General features: G+C 44.4%; 1 protein-coding gene across 1 annotated transcript in view; it reads left to right on the top strand.

Moving 5' to 3' along the window:
* Positions 1-2,933: 2,933 nt before the first annotated feature.
* The window catches only part of CD164L2 (CD164 molecule like 2), a 31,695-nt gene continuing 8,590 nt past the window's right edge, over positions 2,934-26,038 (top strand). Inside the window, exons 1-5 of the mRNA XM_039334255.1 lie at positions 2,934-3,171; positions 10,020-10,127; positions 13,780-13,857; positions 16,739-16,828; positions 24,252-24,414. Coding sequence (XP_039190189.1) covers positions 3,084-3,171; positions 10,020-10,127; positions 13,780-13,857; positions 16,739-16,828; positions 24,252-24,414 — 527 coding nt within the window. The 5' untranslated portion in view covers positions 2,934-3,083. The remainder of the gene's footprint in view (positions 3,172-10,019; positions 10,128-13,779; positions 13,858-16,738; positions 16,829-24,251; positions 24,415-26,038) is intronic.

The raw sequence follows: 26,038 nt of genomic DNA, 5'->3' as shown, positions 1-26,038 counted from the left end.
GTCCGAAGCCCTACAAAATGTGTAAGAGTAAAAATGGAGGGGGGAGGGAGAGGGAAAATAAAACAGGAGGGTAGGTTGGCACACGTATTGTGTCTTTTTCCTTGAGTGACCCAATCATCATCCTGATGGAAAATAACTTTCAAGCACAGTCACACCTCCTCCTCCTCTATAATCTTTCAGTCTTTTCTCAGTCTCTATATCAAGAGCCCGCAGCAGGTGGCAGCACCAACCAACTTTGCTTGATGTGTTGAAAAGAAGGATGTCTCTAACTCGCAGAACCACATAAAGAACACAGTTATAGTAACAAGACAATTGTGGAATGGGACACTGGATTGTTGCTCGAAGTCCTACACTGATGGTACCATTGCTCTCCCCATTTATTGGTCCATATCTGGAGGTTCTGAACTTGGAGAAGACAACTCCTTCTGCAAGCTGCAGTTAGTTGAACCAGATACATCCATAGGTGTTATTTATTTATTTATTTATTTATGAGACTTATATACCGCTTTAAGTGCAAGCACTTTCTAAGCGGTGTACACCAGTAAGCAATGTATATATATATATTTACATTGCCCCCAACAATCTGGGTCCTCATTTTACCTACCCCGGAAGGATGGAAGGCTGAGTCAACCTTGAGCCGGTGAGATTTGAACCGCTGACCTGCTGAACACAGTCAGCTAAAGTGGCCTGCAGTACTGCACTCTAACTGCTGTGCCACCTCGGCTCATGTTATTTAGCTCATAACATGCCCAATGGAATGAATATCTGCAATTTTATCTCTTTAGTGAAAGGTAGTTCAACATTTGCACCCCTGAATTTTCCTTTGGGTTCCTTTGTTCAAGTTAGCCACCTCATATATAATTGATGCTATCCAAAATTGTTCTCCTGTAAGTTTTATACATCTTTCTATACCTATACTGATACCTGCGCTTGTATCTCTACCTGTATTCAGGTAGTCATCAACCTTACAATCGCAATTACAATTCAGAAGACTTGCAAATGGAAGATATTGCCTAGATCCCTTCCTTGCAGCTGGATGGAGCTGAGCATTTACTAGCCAGATGCCCTTCCTGATGCCATGCAGAGTTCACAGCAGGTCTATTTTTTTCTTTGTGCCCTCGGAGAGAAACATCTGCCACTACCTAGGATTGAACTCTCAACATTCTGAGTGGGAGGCGAGCATCTTCACCACTAGGCCACCATGGCGCTCACTTGAGCCAGTCCAATAAAAGCATCATAACTTTACTTCACAGTTTCTCCCGATGGAGAGGTCTAAGTGCAGTCAAGCCCCACTGCTGAGTTTGTTGAGACCATGCCAAAACGGCTGATGTCAGTTGATCTTTTGAAACACTTTGGAATCAATTAATTCTTGTGCTAATTAACCAGCTACCGCAAAACCTGCCAAGTGTAGGATTCCTTGCTCCCCTCCCTAAATGGAACCAAACTCTGCACTCTCTTAATTTAGATTATTCTTTAAGTATGCCAGATTGAAATGCTGACTTTCTCTCCAGAGAGTTGGCAGAGAATGTATGGGGGCAAAGGAGTCTAATCCAAAAATGTAAAGATACATTTGGAGGCTGACTGAGAAGATGCTGCTTGAAAAGGGCTTGTGTGTGTGCGTGTGCAGTGGAGGCTCAGTTATGTAACCAAGGCTGCTATAATTTTGTCTTCCCTGTCCTCATTTGTTACCTTCCCCAAGGGGATGCCCTGCATACTGTATGGAAAACAGTTATCTGGGAACTGTATCTCCTACACATCTACAGGGTGACAATCTTTGCTGGCTATTGGTAAGATTGCTGCAAATGAACCAAAACAGGTCTATTAAAAAAAATCCCTTCTCATCCCTATGGTAGTATGTGACTTCCTCAATCTGGGGTGCTCTATCAGAGGCCTGGGAGGTTGAGGCAGGATCTGCGCAGGATCTCAATTGTTTCTAGCACTGCACTCTTCTGGACAGATAGCTCCGATATTGTTCCTGGGATCTGTTGGAACCATTCCCCCAGGTTAGAGGTCCCAGGAGTATTCCAACTACCACTGGAATCACTTTGGCCTTTCCTTTCCACATCTTCTCTAGTTCCTCCTTCAGGCCCTGGTCCTTCTCCAGCTTCTCAGATTCCTTCTTCTTGATATTGCTGTCACTTGGAATCTATGTCTATCACCATTGCTGTCTTCCGTTCCTTGTCAACTAGCACAGTGTCTGGTTGATTGGCCGGCACTTGCTTGTCGGTCTGTATCTGGAAGTCCCATACCATCTTAGCTCTCTTATTTTCCACAACCATCTCCCATCTGGACACAGGATGGTCCAACCCAATGTTTCCCAACCTGGGCAACTTTAAGATGTGTGGACTTCAACTCCCAGAATTCCTCAGCCAACATGATATGACCATAGGTTCCAATGAAATGCTAGATCTCCAGGCTCTCTTCAGAGGGCACATTCTCAAGGGAAGATCAAAGGCGAATTCGAAAGGGATCTCATCGCCCTTCCCTTTCACGGACCACAAAACTGGACTGGAAGCAGCGGTAGGACTGTCAGAGCCAAACTTGGCTGGCAAAAGTCTTAAGATCGCTACCCCCGCTGATCCTACGGTCTAAATCAGGGGTCTTCAAACTTGGCAACTTTAAGACTTGTGGACTTCAACTCCCAGAATATCCACAAGTCTTAAAGTTGCCAAGTTTGAAGATCCCTGGTCTAAATGGGCTGCCCGGTGACTCAGTACGAGTCAGACCAAGCTATCTGAGGATTATGGGAGTTGTAACCCCACAAGTTAAAAACTCCGAACCGGACTCTCAGGTCCAATTCCTGTGCGCTGAGTGCCACCAAAACACGCCCGCCACCGGCTTCGCCCTTCTCCGAGGGCGGGGCAGGAACCAGGGGAGGAGCCACCTGCCCCGCCCAGCCGGCTCACCTGCCTGCCCCACCTCCAGCTTTTTTTTTTTTTTCCGCCCTGCGCGCATGTGCTCGCTCGACGCCGGCGCTTCCCTTTCCCGAGCGCTTTTCAGGCGAGCCTCGTTTCCAAAGTGATTGGAGAAACCGCCGCCCGAGTGGCTGCCGCTTTTGCTTGGCCCGCCGAGAAGCCCCAGCCATGCCTGCCCCGGCCCACTTCTGGGAGCTCCGGGCGGCGCTGCTCTGCGCCTTGCTGTGCGCGCGAGGCTTGGTCCCCAGCCAGGCAGGTGGGTGAGATCGCGGGGGTCCCTCTGGCGGGGGTCCGCTGCCCTCCGTCCCCTCCCTCCCTCCCATCCACTCACTTGGGACCCCGAGCCGGTTGTCGCTTCGCTGCTCTTGGGGAGGACGGGGACGGGGGTGCAAAGTTGTGGCGACCTCTGGCCTCGAGGTGGCTTTGCAACGGGCGCTGGGAAGGATGTGTGTGTGTGTGTGTGTGTGTGTGTGTGTGTGTGTGTGTGTGTGTGTGTTTGTGTGTAATAGATGAGTGCAAGTTCCCCCCTTTCCTCGAACATGCTAGAGGGTTGGACTACAGCTGCCATCGTCCCTGTGATCAGGAAAAGTTGTTGAAGGCTTCGGCAGAGCATGCTGTAAAATAGGTCAACTCCCATCTTAGAGCATCAAGTTCTATCTATTTAGCTAGCCACTTCGTAGTCCAGAGAGGAAATTGCTTCCTTGTGGTAGATCCTAATTGTTACCTTAATGTTAATAAGCCCTTCCTCCAAGATTTCCTCCCCCCCCCGCATTATTTTTCACAAAAACTCAGCAGGTATTAAAGTGGTTGATCTGAAATCTCGGAACAGCTGAATTTGTACAATTTGATCTATTAAACACCCAATGCTTGTATTTCCTCTACATCCTGAACTTGGTTAAGTTCAACTTTTTTCCTGACTTGGTATATATATTATGCAAAGAGAGTTTCTCTGCTTATTTTGTAGTTAGGCTAAATGTCATAGGTGAACAGAGCCAATGGGCTTTATTGATGTCTCTGGGTTTGAACCCAGATCTCCTTAGTCAAAACCTGATGCTCATTCTCCCAGATCACCCATTCCTTTGATTCACACATATATGTTGAACTCTTAATTGCCTTGACATTTGGAACTCAGCTGCTCACCTGGCAATAATGCAAGACTTAGGGGAAGTTAAGCCTTGAACATAGCACTTTGCAACTAGTTGTGATGTTGAAAGGACCTACATTTTGGGGAGGAAAGGGCTTGGTTCCACAGACCAGGATTCCTTTCTAGTTTGTTTTTGTCCTTTGGCCAATATAGCTGTAATCCAACTATAGCTCTGATTAATTAGAGGAAAGGTAATATTTGTGGTGAATCTCTTCCATAGATGTGAAAGTCTGTAATGAGTTCATTTCTGCAAGCTATTATCTTGCACTTTTCCAACCTACTGATCTGAAAGTCTAAATCCACCCCAAATGCCAAGTTTTTAGTATGGACACCAAATAGTATTGCTGCAACTGAAGAGGTCCAATATAATCATTATATATTTAGGACTTGATTTGTTCCAAATTCTGGGAATCCGGGGTTTGATAGTCCCTTCCAAAAAGGTCAATATGAAATGTTTGTACCACAAAACACTCGTGTGGTCCGCAAACTTATTCGCTGCCAGTGATTTCTGTAACAGGGTGTACTGCAGAAGCACACCACATGAATTCTTCTCCTTCACTTGATAGCATGCTTAATGCCAATCTGTCTTGGTACTTGATTTTGAGTATTTTAGGAAAGCGGTTTAGTAATGCAGATGGAGTCATATTTTCTTTTTCGCCTACTCTTTTTTTTTTTTTATCCTTCAAAGCTATCAGCCCATTCATTAGAACAATCTGAAGGATGCTAGCGCATGCCTGTTCTACAAACCAGTTGTTGAGCAGGGTTTTGTGTTCTATGGCTGCATGTTATGTCATTGTACAATTCGTATAATGTGTGCCTTAACAGGTTGGGTGAGCTCAACTGAACTGGGCTTTATTCAATGAACAAGTCAGTAGCTCAGGGCTGTGCAACATTTCCATAGCTGGTGGACACAATTAACATTTTGGGGATGGTTCGCATGATCTTGCAAATAAGGCAGCAATGCAGAGTGGGTCACTCAGCTAGCTAGGTTCACATATCATGATGAACTGGGGTACTGAATTGACCCCTTTTGGGGAGTTGCACAATACACTGACCTATCAACTAATTAAATGGGCTGGGTTCCCATAACATGGGAAATATGAACAAAAAATGAGGTTAATACCAACCAAAGTTAGCATGCTGGGAGTTCATTAGGTCATGTTGAAAACAATGTAGTAAGCCAGATGTTGAAGGCATCTGTGCAAATCTGGGTCTTTGCAAGCCTGGATCTTTCCAACTCACTATTGTCCAGGTATTCATTCCAGGGCAATTGTTATCTGAGGAAGCAAATTAGTGACGCATGTCATGTAATCTGAATCCATGGAAATAGGAGAAGAAAGCAAGATAATTTCCTCCTGAAGCTGGCCCAAGTGGTTTATAGACAAGAATGGAAAGTGTTGTGCAGACTCTTTTAAACACCTGGTCTCTTGTGATTGGCTCTCCCCTGGGGCAGCAGCGGGTGGATTTCATGCCGGTGTGACCTGTTTTATTCTGTCTTTTCATTAGAAGTCTCCCAAACAGCAGTCATCACAAAATGAGGCCTTGAGGGCGGAGTCAAATGTCAACTATTATTTTATCAATTATAAAACATCCCCTGGGAATACATGCACAAGTGCATGTGGGTGACCTGGAGATCAGGGATACCGACAACTGTTTTGCAATGCAAAGCTCAGGACCTCGATATGCTGTTTGGAAAAGAGGTGGTGCTTGCTGGACGCACTACAAAATCTGGGGTGCAGAAATATCAAAGAAGGCTGAGCTTCTACTCCAGTTATCTATGATGTCATACGGAGACTGGATCATATTTGCCTTTCACAGGGTTTCCTAGTCTTGGCAACTTTAAGACACCACCATCCTGTAAGGCAGGGGTCTTCAAACTTGGCCCTTTTATGACTTGTGGACTTCAACTCCCAGAATTCCTTAGCCAGCATGCCTGGCTGAGGAATTCTGGGAGTTGAAGTCCACAAGTCATAAAAGGGCCAAGTTTGAAGACCCCTGCTGTAAGGCAAAGGCTTCCCAACCCTGACAACTTTAACATTTGTGGACTTCAACTCTCAGAATTCCCCAGCTGGCATGTCTTGCTGAGGAATTCTGGGAGTTGAAATCCATGCATCTTAAAGTTGCTGGAGTTGGGAAACCGTGCCTTGCAAGATAGTAAGAAGAGGCATTTCTGTGTATCTATTACAGACGTCCTGCCCTTTTTGTGTTCTGCTTTCTGTTCACCTAAAAAAAATATTATGGACTGGAATGAGTTTCTTTGCAAATCAGGAGGGTACCCTGTAATAAGCTGGACCTGCACATTGATGGTAGCTATTCTGCAGGATTTCAGGTCAAAATCTTTCTCAGCTGAAGCTAGAAAAAAATGTACCATAGATGCTCCTTCACAGAGCTGCAGTTTTCCTTTAAACTATGGTCTTCCTCTGGGACCAGAGTTGTTGGAAGTCAGGTGGCATGTGCATTTGACAGTAATAATGGAGGCGTTCACAAAATCACTGGCATTGACAACATCGCCCCCAGTCAGTGGCAAAAGGCAGCTGTACTCAGAACAACCTGAGACAATACCTTTAAACATCCACATCTGCCTTTCCCAGGTCCTTGGGCAGGACTTGATAGATGGATAAAAATGTCAAATCCAGTCTGAACATCTGGCTTACCGTAACAACAAACTATAATAATGTGGGCCCCTAGAACCTCTCCCCAGGTATGTCTACCTGGAGCTGTGCTTGCAAATAATACTTGCAAGCGCACTTGCTCAGGAGTAAGCTTTACTTTGGGGAATAAATGACACTCCTGTGTATTAGGATGCTGATTTCAGAGGTCACTGATGTGTCCAGATGTGGAGAAAGACTCCATAGCGCTGCAGATGGGAAAGTGGGCAGCCTTGCCTCATGTGCCTTCCTGAGCGTTGCTGATGACAGGGACAAGGGCTATTGCTAAATGTGTGAACAGGCCTCTGCTTAGGGGTTGGCTGGAACAGATGGGAGAAGAGCTTGAAGCAGGCAGTGTTTTTTCCCCTCTCCCCCTTCCGATGCAGCAGCATGCCAAGATTTGAAGGCATTGGGCAAAGCATCGAATTTCTCTGTACTTGTGACAAAAATAGCTGGGCTCTTTTAACAACATGCAGACACACGCACACACATACCAACCTGCAAAAAATTTGGGGAACCAAATCCTGCTTTCTTACTGGCTCTTGTTAAGTCACTCACTGCTAGTTAAAGTGCTATAACCAGAACACTGTATCCATGGCAATAGAGCCCATCAACCTTCCACTATACAAAGATAATTGGTTAACGAGAGAGAGAGAGAGAGAGAGAGAGAGAGAGAGAGAGAGAGAGAGAGAGAGAGAGAGAGAGAGAGAGAGAGAGAGAGAGAGAGAGAGAGAACATGTGTGTTTGTCTCCATAAACAGAAAAGACTCCCACGCTAAGTTGGACCTTTTTTCCTTATTGGCGACTGGTTGCAAGGGCTGGATGTTACTACTAGTGGTTGCCTCCCACTCTCAGCTTGGTTCCTGAGCTGCATTCCAAGACTGGCATCCTTTTGGGGTTGAGTAAATCTGCAGGGGATTAAAGTTGCATAGCAGATATAAAATCTTTCTGCCCTCTGCAGAATAGGAAGATCTCCAGAAGTTATGAGCTATCCAAATTGCTTAAGAGGGACTATGTCCTCGACTCCCCACAGTTCCTTTAGTGACCATTCACAGTTACAATAGCACTGAAAAAAATGACTTAGGGCGGTTTTTCACACTTACAACCATTGCAAATTCAGACACTTGGCAACTGACTCATATTTATGATGGTTGCAGTGCCCCAGGGTCATGTGATTCCCTTTTGCCACCTTCTGACAAGCAAAGTCAATGGGGAAATCCAAATTCACTTAACAACCGTGGCAAGAATACAGATGCCCCTCCTTTGGAGATACAACATTCAGTATAGTATTGTAAAGGTGGTCTGGCTCTTTTCCAGCAAAATGGTGCTATTGACAAGCTCAGTTCCCAGCTACTTTGAATGTACTTTCCTTGGCAACAGTATTTGTTAATTGATCATGAGATTTATCTTCTGCCTTTATGCACATACATACACACACATAATGTTCCTGCCTTCTATTTTCCCTGCAACGGTTACTTTGTGAAATGGGTTGTGTTGGGGGCAGAGGAACTGGCCCAGATCACCCAGTGGCTTTCACATCTAAGGGAAGACCAGAGCACATGGTCTCCTGGTTTCTAGGCCAGTTTCTTCACCACTCCAAACTGGCTTTCAGCATGTAAGTGGTTTGCCATTGTCTTCGTCCAGATGGCTTTTCAACTTTGCAGTCTAGCCTACAGCTTGGGGGGATTTGTTGGTGGCCTCTTGTCCAACTCCTAATCAGTTCTGACCCCGCTTAGCATTTCAAGATCAGCTACATGCGGCCCCTTACTTGATTCCAAGCCTTTAATTATATACAATTATCCTTGGACAATCATTCATACTGTCAATGTTGTTTTTCTCATTGTTAGGTTATCTTGTACTGTTATCGTGTTGTGAGATGGGCAGCTATGTAAATTGCAATAATAAAATTATTTTTAAAATATTTCCAGTATGAGAACTATGTTCACTTTCTATGGCAAAAACAACACAGAATCTTGTGGCACTTTAAAGTTTAATAGTCCTTGCATGAGCTTTTCTAGATCACCGTCCACCCCATCCAGTGCATCGACTATAGTCAGAGAGAAGAATACTGTATTATTTTCTACATAATATACAAAAACTAAACACACACATGGGCCTGTGGCAACTGCCTGCAGGCTAACAAGCTAGTAGACACAAAGAAGCCCAAGGATATAATACTGAAAGAGTAGAAAACAAGGAGATCAAAGTATCTCTTCCTAAAAGTGACAGAAATACTATCTTGGCTTACGGCTTACACATCATGCTAATTATTTTGTTCCTTAGGGTTTGTTCCTTTTAGAAATCATCATTGGCCAGATTCACACGATACATAGTATGGCTTTCAAGAGAAAGGAAGCATAAACTGGATTCTTGCATAAAAATAACAAAAATAAACAAAAGCAAACAAAATGAGACAAGTTTGGGCTCAACTCAGTGTGTGCACCCAACTGTAATCATTCTCACAATGTTTTGAATAGTTACTGCCTGGGTTTTCTTGGTTTGATCAGTTAAATACTCTAAAAATTAACAGATAGTGTCACAGTCTCTTTGCAGCAAACACAAAATGTGTTTGGTGCTCCAAGTCCCTTTTCCGGTGGTGATGGAGTCCAGGATGAAGACTTCAGCACCTTGGCAGTATAGGACCAGCAATGTGTTTTGATCTGAGTTCGTGTTGAACCTCTAATGTTAAGGATACATTAAAAAAGAAAGACAGTTCTGAAAGTAGCATGGGACTACTGTATGCTCAGATAGTCCTTGACTTATGACCTCAAGTGAGTTCAGAATTTCCATTGCTAAGCAAAGTGATTGTTAAGTGAGTTGCCCCTGATCTTATGACTTTTTGCCACAGTTCTTAAGCAAATCACTGTCATTGTTAAGAGAATTCTGTGGTCATTAAGCAAATCCAGCTTCCTCCATTATTTTGCTTCCTGGAAGTTGGCTGGGAAGGTCACCCATGATGATCTCATGACCATTGGATGCTGCAACCATCATAAATGCATGCCAGTTTGCCAAGCACTCAATTTTGTTCATGTGGTTGTGGGGATACTATGACAGTCCCCGAGTACAAAGGTTGGTCATGAATAGCTTTTTGCAGAGCTGTTGCAACTTCAAACAGTTGCTAAACGAATGGTTATAAGTTGAGGACTACCTGTTGAATCCAAATTAAATATCTGAAAATTTGGAAGTGGGAGGCAAAAGGCAAAGGGCAATTTTTGACACATCCTGGTCATTGAATAACCCTAGAACTTAACAATTTTCTGTCACTCCAACCGACCCTTTAGGATCCACATCTATAGACTGTTTTTTTAAACAGGGGAATGTAAAGATCTGGAGTCATGTAAGCAGTGCACTGAAGGCTCTCCTTCCCAGAATATTACAAACTGCATTTGGAAACACTGTCAGGAATCTCATGAGAAGTCAGGTAAGTCAATAAAAAATTGATGGCCAAATATTTGGATTGCATGCTTCATTTTACCATTACTTACCACTTTATCATTATTGCCTAAATACTCAGGCTGCAAAGGGCAATTTCGCAGCTCCCTACTGCTCTTGGATACCAACCCTGTGACAACATGCATATACTGTTGCTAGGTTTTGTGCAGCAGCACCCAAAATTACTGTCAGAAGATGACCTGTGCCATAAATTAATTTTAATGACTATTTAGATTTAGACCCTTATTATAGAGTGTACTTGTCTGTCTTATCAGCACAGGCTTGAATTTTTGGTCAAAGTTTACTGGCACTTTATTTAAATTGAAATGCTGCCCAGAATGGTCAGGGTCTAGGTCACCAATATCCAGAACACTGATGGATGCTGCCCACTGCCTTTTTGTAAGGACCTTATTTTTTGCAAAGAAAGGCTACCAAGTGGCAGATTGCAACTTCTAGCAGATTGGCCTTGATGGCCAATGGTGACAGATGCTGAAAGGTTTAATTGTCCACAAGAGCCACGTTAAGGCCAGCACTCTGAAAATCCTTCTATTTTATGGGAACATCTAAGCCATCTCAAGATCTGAATGTCTTTTGATTTGTACCTGACTTGTTACCCTGGCTACAGTTCCAGGAAGGGAGTAATAGCCAGGAGCTATAAAAGAACAGCCTTTGCTGTTGATTTTTGAGATCTGGTGCCTGTTGCTAGTGAGAATTGCTGGCCAGTATGGATTAGAAACTGAGAGTTTGCCTCAAGATGCAGGGAGAATTACGTTAGTTCACAGAATACAATAATTGCAGCTCAAGGGTCAACCGTGGGATCCTTGTTGCTCTCTGAGCTTGCTTGTTTTATTGCAGACATTACCAAACTAGGTAACCTCATCAGTGCTGTGATAATGTTACCTAGTTTGGTAATGAATCATTTGCAACAAAATAACCAAGTTCAGAGAGTAACAAGGATTCCATAGGATAGCTTATTTTCTTATCCACCTTCGGGCCCACCTGGACCTCTTTTAACACTCAGTAAGCCAAGCAAAAGATAGGCAAGCTGAGGATAACTAAGCTACAACTGTTGTTTCTTTTAGGCAATTTTTAAGAATGGTTTTAAATGCTTTGGGTCTATGAAGGTTCTCAATCATCCAGGTCATGATTGTCCCAAAGGTGCTTTTCAAAAGGCAACTGGAGTTTCTTGGTTTTATATGCTTTGTGGAAGAAAACAAGGTTGTGTTTATATTGGGTGCTTAGAAAATTGCAGGAATAAATCAATGAAGTTGCAGGGAGCACAGAGGAGAGTTTTACTGTTCTGTCCTAAGTTGAGTCCGAGAGTAGTACTGTTTTAAGTTGCTTTGTGTAGTAGTTCTTAGATTACTCCTGTAGAACAGATCAGCATTTCCATCTTCCTGTTGCCTGAGTCTGAATGGTTTGATAGTGGTGAAGTTTTAAACTTGGAAGAAGAAGAAGCATTTCACATCATCCCCCAAATGGCTTTTCTCCTAAGTCACAACAAATAAAAATGACAGCAATAAGTTCCAGACTTCGGATTTCCACTGATTCAAAGCAAAAGGCACTTTAATGCTTCTTTGTTTTGCCAGAACAAATCTAACTAGAAAAAAAATTCTGCTGTTCCCGTGATGAAAAAGCAACAGCAGGAGTGAATTCTTCACTTTTCTGGCAACTACTGCTTCAGTGCAATTTTGGGGAGAGAAGGAGCTGATAGAACTGCTTTTGCTTAAGACAAAACAAAACAATTCTAAGGCTCACTTTAAGTCAAGAATGAGGTAGCAACCATGTCTTATGTGGGAGGAAAGTCTATTGGTCTTTCCCCAACTGATATGGCTCCCACTCACCTGGAGGAATGGGACAACTTGCTGTAGCCCGGGATAACTCAGTGCGACAATTTTCTTTAAAATATATTTTATTAATTTTTTAAAACATAACCATCATTAATATTTGGTAAACAGTGTGTTGTCTGGATTTATATTTACAATCACAATTAATTTCTATAGTTCCATACTCCACATAATAGCTTTCCTTGATCTTCTCTTCTTCCAATAATATTAAATTAGTACATTTCTTAGTAATTTTAGTAAATAGCAATTGAATATAGACATTTTTTTCTAGTATTTCTACGAATAACACCCACATCAATATAAATCTTCTTTTCTAATTAATCATCTTAATCACCTTCTCATTTAAATTTGTTTTCCCCGCAATGTTCAAAAAACATTTTTTCCTCTTAAGATTTTCTTAGAGTTAATTACACTTAATTACAATGCAACAAATATTATCCACCACTGTTTCTTCGACATTATTTCCACTGACAAAAATGGAAGGAATGTAGAAGAAGCAGTGGCGGATAACATTTATTGCGTTGAGTAATCCCGTGTAGATTGTCCCACAGCGAGTGGTCCCGTAGCGAGATGGCTGTGGCAAGTTGGCTGTCGTGAGTTGTCCTAGACCAGTGATGGTGAACCTATGGCATGCATGCCAGAGGCGGCACTCAGAGCCTTCTCTGTGGGCACACCTGCCACTGCCACCATCTCGCGCAGGTCCATTAGGCCATCGCTGGTGCCCAGAGCGGCAGCCCCACCCAGCACAAAGGAGGTGAAGCAGCTGGCTAGCAAGCTTAAGTAGAGGTGGTAGACTCGTTAGCCTCTGTGTGCAGGGGCTGATAGTGTCAGGCAGCAACCGCCCCTACCTTGCCTTGTCCTGCAGCAATGGCACCCCTGCCCTACCCCCACCTCACCCCACAGGATGAGCCTCCTGCTCACTGCCCCACCCACCAGAGATCCCCTGGATCTCCCCCAATCCTGCCCAGCCCCCACAGGCATACCCCCAATGAGCAACATCAAGGTGGCCACGCCCACCCTGGCCACACCCACCCACTGGGCCACGCCTATCCCACCCCCCTGAGAGCACCACAATGCTGATGTGGCCCTGGCACTTTGCAATAAATAAGTGGGTTTTGGGTTGAGATTTGGACACTCAGTCTCTAAAAGGTTCACCATCACTGTCCTAGACCCCTCACCAGGTGCTCCCAAGCAGAAGACGGAGACTTAATCCCTTCCCTCCACAGTTCCTTTGCAACTGGATTTGGAGGCATTCTGTGAATGAGGGGTGATGGTCCTGCAAACCACAATTAAAACGTGCCATAGCTTATGCTGCCATAAAGAAGAGGGAATCAAGCTATTTTCCAAAGCACCTGAAGGCAGGACAAGAAGCAATGGGTGGAAACTAATCAAGGAGAGAAGCAACCTAGAACTACGGAGAAACTTCCTGACAGTGAGAACAATTAACCGGTGGAACAACCTGCCTCCAGAAGCGGTGAAGGCTCCAACACTGGAAGTTTTTAAGAAGAGACTGGACAGCCATTTGTCCGAAATGGTGTAGGGTTTCCTGCCTAGCAGGGGGTTGGACTAGATGACCTCCAAGGTCCCTTCCAACTTTACTACTATTACTATTATTATTATTATTATTATTATTATTATTATTATTATTATTATTATTATTATTATTATTATTACCACCTAAGATATTATTGTCACAAACTAACCCAGCCAGCCTGGTTCGGTATTGCCATATATGGAAGAAGAAGTAAAAGCTATTATTTCCCTCTGTTTCAATATGACTTCCTTCATTTCTAGGTATGGGGAGCTGCGTGAAGAATGGAGAAGCGTTGAAGGAGAAATGTTCATTTTTCAACACTACTGTCAGCTGTGAAGGTAATCCTTGGGCGAGGATTTGTTAGGAGGCCTTGCAAAAGCTACTGTCTGTATTATAAGTTTACTGATTTGTGGAGACTAGACAATAAGCAATATCTAGAGTACAAATTCGTGGACAAAAAGACTGTGGGCAGCTCTTTGTCCATGTTGGTTGTATGTTCCTTCCTTAATCAGAATGTTTTGTCAGTTGTCATGGACAGCAACGACTGGACCAAGATGGCGGATACTAACTAGGTTTGTGCTCAGCTCTCATATGAATAATATGATAAACCAGTATAAAGGTTGCAATTAGAACAGTCCTGGTACAGACACTCTATGTCAGTGATTCTCAACCTTTCTAATGCCGTGACCCCATAATACAGTTCCCCATGTTGTGGTGACCCCCAAGTGGGTGTGGCCACCAATAAGAGGGAGTAGGACAGCTAGGGAAAAGGGGAAAAAATGGCGGACAGCATGGTTTGGTGACCCCCGTGAAATGGTCATTCGACCCCAAATGGGGTCCCGACCCAAAGGTTGAGAACCACTGCTCTATGTTGGAGTGCATCATAGAGATGCATATTCCCCCCCCCCCCAAAAAAATGTTTTGGCTGCACCCAGGACCTCTATAAAAATGTCACCAAGTTTCTGTTTTTAATGGAATTAAGTATTGAATGGGATGCAATGTAATTTAAACCCAATTTATTATGTTTTTCTGGCGCAGCTGATTTTTTTGCCCTGGCCTTTCTTCTTCTGGCTCATTTGTAAAAAGGGCAGGTAAAAGTTCTGCTTCCACATCTGAGGCCAGTTTGGTCAATCCCAAACTTAGACGTTTTAAGGTGCTTCTCTGGCAAGAAATTTTTAATGCTATTACAGGTAGTCCTCAATTTACAACCTGTCACTTAGTGACAGTTCAAAGATACGACCGACCTGAGAAAGGAGACTTAATCTAGATCAGGGGTTCTCAACCTTGGCAACTTTAAGACTTGTGGACTTCAACTCCCAGAATTCCTCAGCCAGCTTTGCTTTGCTGGCTGAGGAATTCTGGGAGTTGAAGTCCACAAGTCTTAAAGTTGCCAAGGTTGAGAACCCCTGACCTAGATTCAATGGTTGGGCCCCCTCTGTGGTCAGGTGACCAAACTTCAGGCGCTTGACAACACGGCCAATTTATGGATGTTTGGCCATATCCCATAGTCACATGTCCGTGTTTTATGATAGTTTTCCCCAAACCTGGCATTTAATTCTGATTTTCAGCAAAACTGCAACACTGGTTTGCTTAATAGCCAGAGATTCACTTGACAATCCCAGTGATTTACCTAACTGCCAAAAAAAAAGGGATCGTGAAATAGAGTCGGTCATATGACCCGACTCATTTTATGACTGTAATGGGCAGATTTCTTTCAGTCATATGTCGAGGACTACCTGTACTTAGATTATTTTCTAATACCGTGTTTCCCTGAAAGTAAGACCCGATCTTATATTATTTTTGCCTCCAAAAGAGGCATTAGGTCTTACATCTGGGCGGTGTCTTATATTTTCCATTACTCGCCTTGTAGCAGCGGCACCAACAGCCCCATCCAGCGGGAGCCCATGTGGCTGCTGGCCCACTTCTGCGACTGCTCGCAGCAGGAGGCCACATGGCACATCGCGCCGCTACCGCCACAAGGCGAGGCAGGTGGGGGAGGGGGTGCAGCTGCCCCACATGCCCTGCACCTGCTTCCTTCAGCCCCCCCGCCCCAGCCAGTCCATTCCTTGCTCCCTTTCACTCCCCTCCCGAACCGGACTGCCGTGCTCCCGCACGGAGGATGGGCACGGTAGGCCTTGTCACTCTCCACTGTTTTGGAGCCAGGGGGAAGTGACGGCAAAAGGCTCCGCTGCCACTGTGTGCCGCTGGAGGGGCTTTCTTCGCGCTTCGCCCCACAGATCACCTGCCCAATGTGTCATGGAGCCTCCTGCTCCATTATGGCAGCCAGGTGAGACGGAGTGGGCGGGGTCCTAATTAGGGCTTATTTTTGGAGTAGGGCTTATATTAGGCCCACAAATCAGGCTAGGTCTTTTTTTCAGGGTGGGGTTCATTTTCAGGGAAACACCATAGCATAGGGCACAGAGAAACTCACCTTTGCCTTTCTTTCTGATCGCTGTTTGACGTCTGGAGATTTTGCCCCTTTGCTTTCATCCTCCTGTTTTATTAAGAGAGCATAATGGAATCAAATCCTAAAAACGGCTCTGCTGGGTCAGGCAGGTAGTCCAACACTTTGTTTCACATAGCAGCCTAAGAGCGTTTACTTCATTGTTCAATTTATACGGCTGCCTGCTTGTCACAGCAGCCCCTGACTGGGAGATAATCCTAAATCTTCAAGCCTTAGGATAATTTACCCCATCCCTTTTAAAGTTATCCGAGTGAATGAGCATTACTACATCTTATGGGGGGAAATTTCACAAGCTAGGTGTGCTCCGTGAAGAAGCGTTTTCTTCTTTTCTTAATTCCCCCTGAGTCAGTTTCATTGGATGGTTCCTTGTCCTTGCCTTTGGAGACAGGCATGGCCTCCTACATCTCAGTTGTGTTCTCCTGTTCTCCAAGCAAAAGCTCCTCAAACTTTCTTATAAAAGAAGGATCTTTGAGCTCTCTAATCATCTGTTCTCTTCTGTACTCTTTCCATCTCTGTCATACAATTTACAAAGGTTCTGGTATCTACATACCAGAACTGAAGAAGCTTCTTGGATGAGAAGCGAAAAGTTTTCAAGGGAAAAACCAAGAAAGTCCAGTTGCCTTTTGAAAAGCACCTTTGGAATACCAGAACTGTATTTTCATTGCAACAGTTTTTTTAAAAAAAATTGAAGGTCTCTATCCCTTTTTTTTCTTGCTATACAGTGGAGGGTTTTTTTAATTGATCTTTTTTTATAGAACTAAAGCTAACTACCACAGTGCATCCCCACCCAACGACAAAGGAGCCTCCGCAACCATCTTCCAAGCAGCCTAAGATTCCCACACATGGTAAGTCACTTGTGTAAGTTTGTCTACACTGGAAGAGGAAGGGCAGCTATTCACATAGAAAATGTCAAGTGACTTCTGAGCTCTTGCAGATGCTCCTGATCAGGATATTTCTGGTAAGTGCTTACATTTTCAACTGTTCTTCATTGCTCCTCCTTTCAAGCAGGTTGAGTGACAGTGGCACAGCTCATGAACGTGTCCCAATTGCAGAAAAAGGCTTGAGGGCAGGGATGCTCTGATATCCCTTCATTCATTCACTTAGGACCCCCAGAGGCACTAACAGAACCAGCACTCAGAGGTCCTTTAAGCTGACAATGATCTGGGAATGAGCATCCATCATTACCACAACCAAAAACTTGCTGGTGTCTCATCTGTTTGTGTGTGTGGACCAAGACGTACCTAAAGATGGCCTTTTACAGGTAGTCCTGGACTTACAACCACAACCGAGCCCAACTTTGCCTCATTTTACGATCTTTTTTGCCATAGATGTTAAGTGAATCACTGCAGTTATTAAGTAACACGGTTGTTAAGTGAATTTGGCTTCCCCGTTGACTTTGCTTGTGAATCACGTGATCCTGGAATATTGCAACTGTCATAAGTACATGCCAGTTGCCAAGTGTCTGAATTTTGACCACGTGACCATGGGGATGCTGAAATGATTGTGTGAAAAATGTCATGTCACTTTTTTGCAGTGGTGTTGTAGCTTTAAACAGTCACTAAATGAACTGTGGTAAGTCGAGACTGCCTGTATTGGGTCAAACTAAGAATCCGCCCAATTCAAGATTAACTATCCCACCATTCCTTCACCTGGTGCCCTCCTCGTGAGCTGAAGATCTTGGACATTTCACTCTCCTAATCTGGAGGCACAGAATGGGGGAAGGGGGTTGTTCCTTCCTCAGCAGAGATTCATTTGCCTTCTCAATTCACTAACGAATGCATACAGAGACATAGGAGACTAGTGGAAAATGTAGGCCAAGATGTTTGGAAGCATGCAAATTGGGGAGATGCTTTACTTATAAAGGCATGCAAAATGTTCCTGCTAAATGTTTTCATCATCTCTGCCTTTCAAACTGGGCAGCAAAAGACACTGCCTTGATGATGCTGAAAGCCTCATGGAGTGCAGTTGGAGCTCTGTGGGAATTGGGCAAATTTGTGAGCACAGCCTTGACCTAAGACTGTGCCTTCCAGATGTACTAAATTACCTCTTTCATCTTTTCTAGTGAGCAGGTCCAATGGATTTATTGAAAGGGGGTAGGATTCTGGAAAGGCAGCCCCAAGACTTTTGAAAGAGAGAAAATTGGAGAAAGTCTATTTTTAGGATTTTGCATTAACGAGGGATGGTCAAGGGATTCCATCTTTGCAAATTCAGAGACGAGCTTAGCTTGACCTCTTGGGCTAATGTATAAATTGGATTCTAGTTATCCGTTGGATTTCACATTTCTCTAAAGGATGGAACAGAGTTTTCAACTCAGATGGTTAACAAGCATTTAAAAAGACATGAGAAAAATGCTGAATTTGGAAATGTCAGCTTTAAGGTGAAACACATTGAAGGTACATACTTAAAGGCAGCAGTTCCTGTGAGTGGAAAAATATGAAATAAAATGAAGCAAATATATAACTCATTTGGATCAGATGTTGAATGAGTCTTCCACTACCTCTACTAAAAAACGTATTTTGCTGTGGTTTAGAGGTCATGGCAACCAACATTATTAGATTAACAATTGGAAGAGTCCATAAAGGATATCAGATTCATCTGCCCCACTTTAAGACATGTGGACTTCAACTCCCAGAATTCCCCAACCAGCATGCTCAGGGAAACACTGTGTTCATGTAATAATATGTGGAAATAACTGGGCAAAGAGAACTGTTAGATAAGAGGTAGCATAGCCCACAGCTGCATGCTGGGCAAAGCAAGAGGCTCAAGAAAGACCTTCCCTAGGATTGTAAAGGGGACAATGTACTTGCAAATACTTTTAGTCTTGCAAGACTTGCAAGGTTCTGTTAAGGAAGTTTTTCAATAAAGTAGAATTAGCTTATTGGCTGCATTTCCTGCCTGGTCTATTTGGGAAGGCTGACAGTCCACTCTTTATATTACCGTATATTCCGGAGTATAAGACAACTTTTGAGAGCGTCGAAACAGCCTCTGAACTCGGGGGTCGTCTTATACGCCTAGTCGTCTTATACGCCGGAAATAAGGTAGTTTCTGGCGTATAAGACAACTTTCTAGGCATGCGACTCGGCGTCGATCATCTTATACACTGGAAATAACGTAGTTTCCGGCGTATAAGATGACTTTCTAGGCATGTGACTCAGCGTCAATCGTCTTATATGCTGGAAATAACGTAGTTTCCGGCGTATAAGACGACTTTCTAGGCATGCGACTTGGCGTCGATCGTCTTATACACTGGAAATAACGTAGTTTCCGGCGTATAAGACGACTTTCTAGGCATGCGACTCGGCGTCGATCGTCTTATATGCTGGAAATACCGGTAGTTTCCAGCGTATAAGATGACTTTCTAGGCATGCAACTTGGTGTCGATGGTCTTGCGACTCGGCGTCGATCGTCTTGCAACCTGGTGTCGAACTAGGGGGTCGTCTTATACGCCGGGTCGCCCTATATGCCGGAATATACGGTATACATACAACAATGTGAAATCACAACTGCCAATTCTTTAGCTGATATTGGCCTTCATATGTATTGAGTTCTTCCCCAAAATCTAGGACAACTTAATGTACCAGTGTAGTATATGTGTGGATCCCAGCAATGTAGCCTTGTGTAATTGACAAATGGAAATTTTCTCAGTGTTCAGATTTTGCACATCCAAGGGGGTTTTTTTGGGTTTTTTTGGTATAGCTCTCAGTGTGCTGATAACCCCAGAGGCCACTTCGGCCAATGTTTATTACTGTTGTGATTATATTTATATACTGCCTGACTCTCTGCAACTCTAGATACTTCCTAACATTTCTAACTTTAGTTAAAATCTGGATGTGAGAAAGAATTGGGAGCAGAGAAGCCCACAGCCTGTTCCCTTATTTTACAAACGTTGGCTCGGAGGATTATCTCTGAGCGCCTTTGAAAACATGTAGGCTTGTAATGGCGTCAAGCCTGCAAGGCTCCCACTGCCTTTCACTTACTCACTGCAGGTGGAAATTAAGAGACTTAATAAAAGATCCCTTCCCCTCTTGGAGGGGCTTGGAAAGCTCTAGCCAGACCTGCCCTGTTTAGGTAGCAAAGCTTAAAAAGGCAGGCCAGAGGAAATGGCTCTTTAATAAAGAAGCGAGCAGGAGATGGATGGGTGCAAAGGAGCAGCGGTGGGTGCTCGTTGGGAAGATGAATCTTCCTGCCGAAATGAAGCACAGGCAGCAAGGAGCTTTGGGCTAATTAAAGTGAGAAACTCTATCCCAGAACCTTCTGAATTATTGATCTGCCAGAGGCTCCCTATAGGCCATTGTGTGTGCATTTATCTCAGGGCACACGAAGCAGCTTTGGTGGGGTTTCCATGCCAGCCTCTCTCACATGTCCTAATTGCGTCCCTTCTTCCTCAGCATTTCCTGTTGGAAGCCTCCATTCGCGCACAGGCGTTTTCCCATAGCAATCATTTTGCTGCATCTCCGTGTAGGATGGACCTCTTTCTGGAAAAGGCTAGTTTGTTAACTGTGTGTTGGAGTTGCAGCTGCTTCAAGTTGACTAATATGGGGTGGGTGGCCAGAAAGAGGGGGGGGGGAAGCTTGCAAGGAAAACATCCGATTTGGCCAGAAATTCCACTATCGGCCCCTTCAGCATAATCTAATCTCTTCCACCACCAGGAAACTAGAATTGCTGCTTAAAAGAGCTGGTTGCTCCTCCCCCCCCCCTGTTAACTCTGCCAGCAAGGGATTCTTTGCTGAAAACAGATAATGGTGCTAGCAGCGGAGGCAGTATTGTGAGTGCCTGCCTGCCAAATAAGAATGATTTATTCTACACTCTTGGTGCATGTGGCAGTTTATGAAGTTTAACGAGCAAAACAAACCAAGCTCTCAAAGCCCCAATGACCTTACTGCTCTGAATCTTAACTGTTGGAAGAGCTGGAGAAAAAAGCCAAGACACTGGGGAGGAGTGTTTGCCTCCCTTCCATATGGGCCTAATTTAACTTAGGCTGGACAGGGGAAGGGGAAGAGGAAGGAAGGCGAACAATGGGATTCAAAGGAAGCTTGAAGGCCGCTCATGCAAGCTTTCTTTAATCTGCGGCTTGTGTATTGAACTGCCAACTGCAGTGTGCTGGCTGGAAGGTTCCCTTCTCAACCTATTTGGAGAGCACCTGATGAGGAAGGATGAATGGTTCAACCCCCCCCCCACTTCCTGGCCATGTTGCATCTGACACCACAGTCTTATCCCTGACCAGTAGCCCTCCAGAGCTAATGAGTTCCACTGTCATCCTGATCTCTGAAGCACTTGTTCCACTGTCAGTTAGGAAGCTTCTCTTGAAGTTTCACCCAAATCAGCTTCCCAGCGACCTCATTATTTTGCATCCTCTCCTTGAAGCAAAACAGACACCTCTATTCCATCTTCTGCATGTCAGAACATCACAATGTTGAAAACCATGTTTGTTTGTTTTTCTCTTCCCCAAGTTTGTCTTCTCTTGGCTTAACAAACTCAAGCCCTTCCACTGTAGGGCAGGATTCAATGTCCCCAATTAAGTTATCCTCTTCTTCTAAGTCAGGGGGTCTTCAAACCTAGCAACTTTAAGACTTGTAGACTCCTTAGCATGACTGGCTAAAGAATTCTGGGAGCTGAAGTCCACAAGTCTTAAAGTTGCCAAGTTTGAAGACCTCTGTTTTAAATGAACCACCACGGGGAAAGGAGCAGGCGCAGATGCCCTTGCAGCAATATATTTGCAGCTCAGAGGCAGTTTGAAAGGAGCAGGGTAGTAATCTTAGAAATCAATAAATGCCTGCCTACTTATATGGGTGCAGCTGGGGATAGCAAGTAATAGCCAAATCACTCTGCTGTTCAGGTGTTTTTATTATTCACTTGGGTGGGCCAGGTAGATCAATCAGAAGGCCTCATGCAGGTGTCTGGCTCGAAGAAATTTGATTTATGAGATAAGCTAACCACTGTCACACTCTGACGTCAGAGCCCTTTGCTTGGCAGTCAAGGGAAATCTTCCCTTGGAGAACAGCTTTATTCTGGACTCACACATTCTGCAGAATAAGGTGGCAGAATCCTCAGATGATTCCGTAGACTCCCCTTTGTTTCGCACGAGGTGTTGTTTTGTTACTTTGGTTGTGTAACTGTTCGGAATAAAACTACAGGTAGTCCTTAACTTACAACAGATCATTTAGTGAGCAAAGTTACAACGGCATTGAAAAAAGTGACCTCTGACCGTTTTTCACAAGTACAACCATTGTGGCACCCCCATAGTCACACGATCAAAATTCAGACACTTGGCAACTGACTCAGATTTATGACGGGGTCATGTGATCCCTTTTTGCAGACTTTTGACAAGCAAAGTCAATGGGGAATTGAGATTCACTTGCCACTGCATTAACAAATGCAATAATTCACTTAGCAACTGGGGCAACAGAAGTCGTAAAATGGGGGCAAAGCTCATTTGACCAATGTTTCCCTTAGCAACATAAATTTTGGGCTCAATTGTGGCTGTAGCTCGAGGACTACCTGTACTCCATTCCGAAGGGCTTGCTGCTGATTCAGAAGACCCCTCCCACCAAGGACACAAAATAGGAACCTTGGGGTGACGTTTAATAGGACCCTGACATCATGAAAAGAGGGGAGAGAGCAAAACACAGAAGCTGCCCAGAAGCTCTCAGGGCTGCTGTTGTTTCAAGGGAAAAGCCCAGCTTTGCTGTAATTTTCGATTCCCTGCAACAGAGGTGGCAATAAATCAGCCCAGCTGCTGGGCACATAATGAGAACAACAGGTGCAGCTTTTCATTGGAAACAACAAAGAAATCCCGTGTGCAAAGGCCCTGAGAGATACCGGAGGCACATATAATGAAAGGTTGCTATGCAGGCACACCGCTATTGAGTATCCAGCCCCAAACCTGTTTAGGGATCCTCTGGACCGACTTCTGTTAATCCGTCCCCTTGAACCCATGTCAGCCATCCTGTTTATTGTCATTCTTTTTCACTTTGGGGCAAAATGCGCCTGGGAGAAGAGCGGTAGATCTATTTTGAAATCCTCCAAGGAAATGAGGGGAAGGAAGGGGAGGAGAGAAGAGGGGAGGGGAGGAGCCTTTGCTACAAATATACAAGAGAATATTTGTAGCTCAGGATTGGATTGTGGGGGGGGGGTCACTGGTGCTCTCTAAGCGTGGTTGTTTTCCTGCAGACATTTCATTACCCAACTAAGTAACATCATCAGTGCAGGATTGGGGGTGTGTAGGAGTGTATGCAGTTTGAAAGGTATATGTTGATGGGTCTTGGATCCTACCCAAGTTGAGATCTAGCAGCTTCTAAGCATCTAGCAGTTTGTAACAGGGCTAACATAGACCTTTGTAGGAAGGAGGATTTTCTCTCTTGGTTTGAAGCTGGATGCCTTCCCAACACTTCCATGTTCATATCCTTTCAAAGGACAGATGTGGAATCAATTTGCTAGATGATAGGAAGTGCAGTACTCTAGAGCCACTTTGGTGGAGGGGCAAAGACATCTGGCTAGCAATAGCATTTAGACTTATATGCCACTTCACAGTGCTTTACAGACCTCTCTAAGTGGTTTACAGAGTCAGGCCTATTGCCCCCAACAATCTGGGTCCTCATTTTGCCGACCTCAGAAGATGGAAGGCTGAGTCAACCTTGAGCAGGTGAGACTCGAAGTGCCAAACTGCAGGCAGCCGGCAGTCAGCAGAAGTAGCCTGCAGTACTGCATTCTAACCACTGCACCATCACAACTAGAACCAGGAGACTGTGAGTTCTTAGTCCTGCCTTAGGCAGAAGGATAAATGGGCCAAGTCATTTTTTTACAGACATAGGAAAGAGGCAAGGGTAAACCACTTTTGAAAAACCTTGCCAAGAAAACCAGAGAGACTAGTCTGGGGTCAACAATGACTTGAAGGCTCCAAAGACAAGTAAACAGAAATCCTCCACAACCTGCAGTATAAACATATTTCTCTTTATTAGGATTTAGCTTGCTGCGATGTCCAGTTCAGATGTGGGGTTAAGCAGCAAAAACATCCCCAAACAATGAAGTCCATAGGGTAACCTTCCCATAGGGTAACCTTGTCTGAGCAGGGGGTTGGACTAGATGACCTCCAAGGTCCCTATCATCATCATCATCATCATTATTATTATTTTCTCCTGTCCTTGAAAGAAGGAGGATATTTCATCTTCCATTATTCCTACCCAGCATCTGCAATAAAGTTGGAAGAAACTCCGAGATGAGCTCTCTTGCCTTGTTCCCTCTCAATCCCTTGACTTGGTTGCCCTCTAGGTTCGACCACCGGCCCACCCAAAACTCTCCCACCTGAGTTCTACCCGGCCGGCTTCGACTCTGCCAGCTTCATTGGAGGGATCGTCCTGGTGCTCAGCATCCAAGCTGTCGCCTTCTTTGTGGTGAAGTTCCTCCGGTCAAAGGACAACACCTATCAGACGCTGTAAGTTTCCTATGGACCGCTGGGGGTGCCAAGGTAGTGCAGAAAGGAAATGCTAGGCTTTTCAGCTAGCCAGGTTTCAGAAGGTGAGATGTCAGGCTTTGAGGGTGAAGGCTCGTTCTCCGAGCTTGTGGGTTGGTTTCCGAACGTTTCGTTACCAGGCTAGATAACCTCTTCAGCGGCATTTGTCTGTGTCAGTGTCCTTCTGTTTATAAGGGGTTCAGGTGTGGATTGGTCCAGTTGTAGGGTGTGAATTATCACTGGGTCAGGTGTGAGTCATCCCTGAGAGCAGAGGTCTTCAAACTTGGCAACTTTGAGACTTCTGGACTTCAACTCCCAGAATTCCTCAGCCAGCCCTGGCTGGCTGAGGAATTCTGGGAGTTGAAGTCCACAAGTCTTAAAGTTGCCAAGTTTGAAGATCTCTGCTTGAGAGGCTCTCGAATGACTCATCACAAGACCCTCACCCGACACCCCCACACCTGAAGCTCTTATAAAGAGAAGAACTTTGATAATGACATCCCCTAAACCAGGGGTGTCAAACTTGCCATGTGACGTGTTGCGACGTATCGTGGCTTTTTCCCACTGCTTGAGCGGGGGGCTGGACTAAAAGACCTCCAAGGTCCCTTCCAGCTTCTATTCTATTCTGTTCTGTTCTGCTTTACTTTATTCTACTCTACTTTACTCGATTCTACCCTACCCTACCCTATCCTATCCTATCCTATCCCCGGACCTTGACTCCTGATTTGTTTTGCTTTTAATTCTCCATCTTTGCTGTACTTCCCTTCCAGCCTCCTTAACCGAGTGACTTTGCTGCATAGGCAGCCCAGCCAAATAATTCTGGACACTGAAATCCTTCATAACTAACTGGCACAATTGAGACCATACGCAAATCTTCTCCAGCTTCTAAATGAGGTGCATAGCCCATTTGTGCTTAATGGGTTGTTGAATCATTGCAGGCTTACCTCAGAAGGAGTTTGTCTGACGTTCCTGCAGGAAGGAAGCTAACTAGTGGCATAGGATTAATGATTATGGAACGTCCCAGCCTGTCCTAGTGTAGCCTTTGCAATAAATAAGGTAATTCAGCCACAGGGGATGGTCCTTCTTCAGAGCTGATGGTTGAATTCTGTTGGATCAACAGCTGGCAGCAATGATGAATGCTGATGTCCAGTCATTTCTGGAGCATCAGAGACAGCCTCAACTGTGACTTGAGATCATTCACATTCCAAGAGGAAGAGTGACTTGTCTTGTTGTTCAAACCCTACACAAGGCAAATATTTCACAAATTGAATATTAATCCTTAAAATATAAAATGGGGGGGGGACAATTCTAACAAACTTCCTTACAATGTGATCACTTAAGAGCTCTTGAAATCTTTCTCTCCTTTCACAGGTAATGGAAATTATAGTCCTCTACTGTCTGTCTCCTTTTACCCTTTGGAATTTTAACTTACTCTTTTCAAAATAACTTGATCTGTTATTTCAGTGTCTTCTCCTAACCATATTGACTCTGAAACAAAAATCTACATTCTCCCTGTGCCTGTTAGTTTATGCAGGGATTATAGCTATGGAAAGTTTTATCAACTTATGTTCTTGTTTGCTTAGAAAATACACGTAGTCCTTGACTTACA

Source organism: Crotalus tigris, unplaced genomic scaffold (assembly GCF_016545835.1).
Source record: "Crotalus tigris isolate CLP2741 ecotype Arizona unplaced genomic scaffold, ASM1654583v1 scf7180000017628.32516253702:7417878, whole genome shotgun sequence".
Taxonomy (NCBI): domain Eukaryota; kingdom Metazoa; phylum Chordata; class Lepidosauria; order Squamata; family Viperidae; genus Crotalus; species Crotalus tigris.
This window is presented reverse-complemented; position numbering and strand designations above follow the sequence as displayed.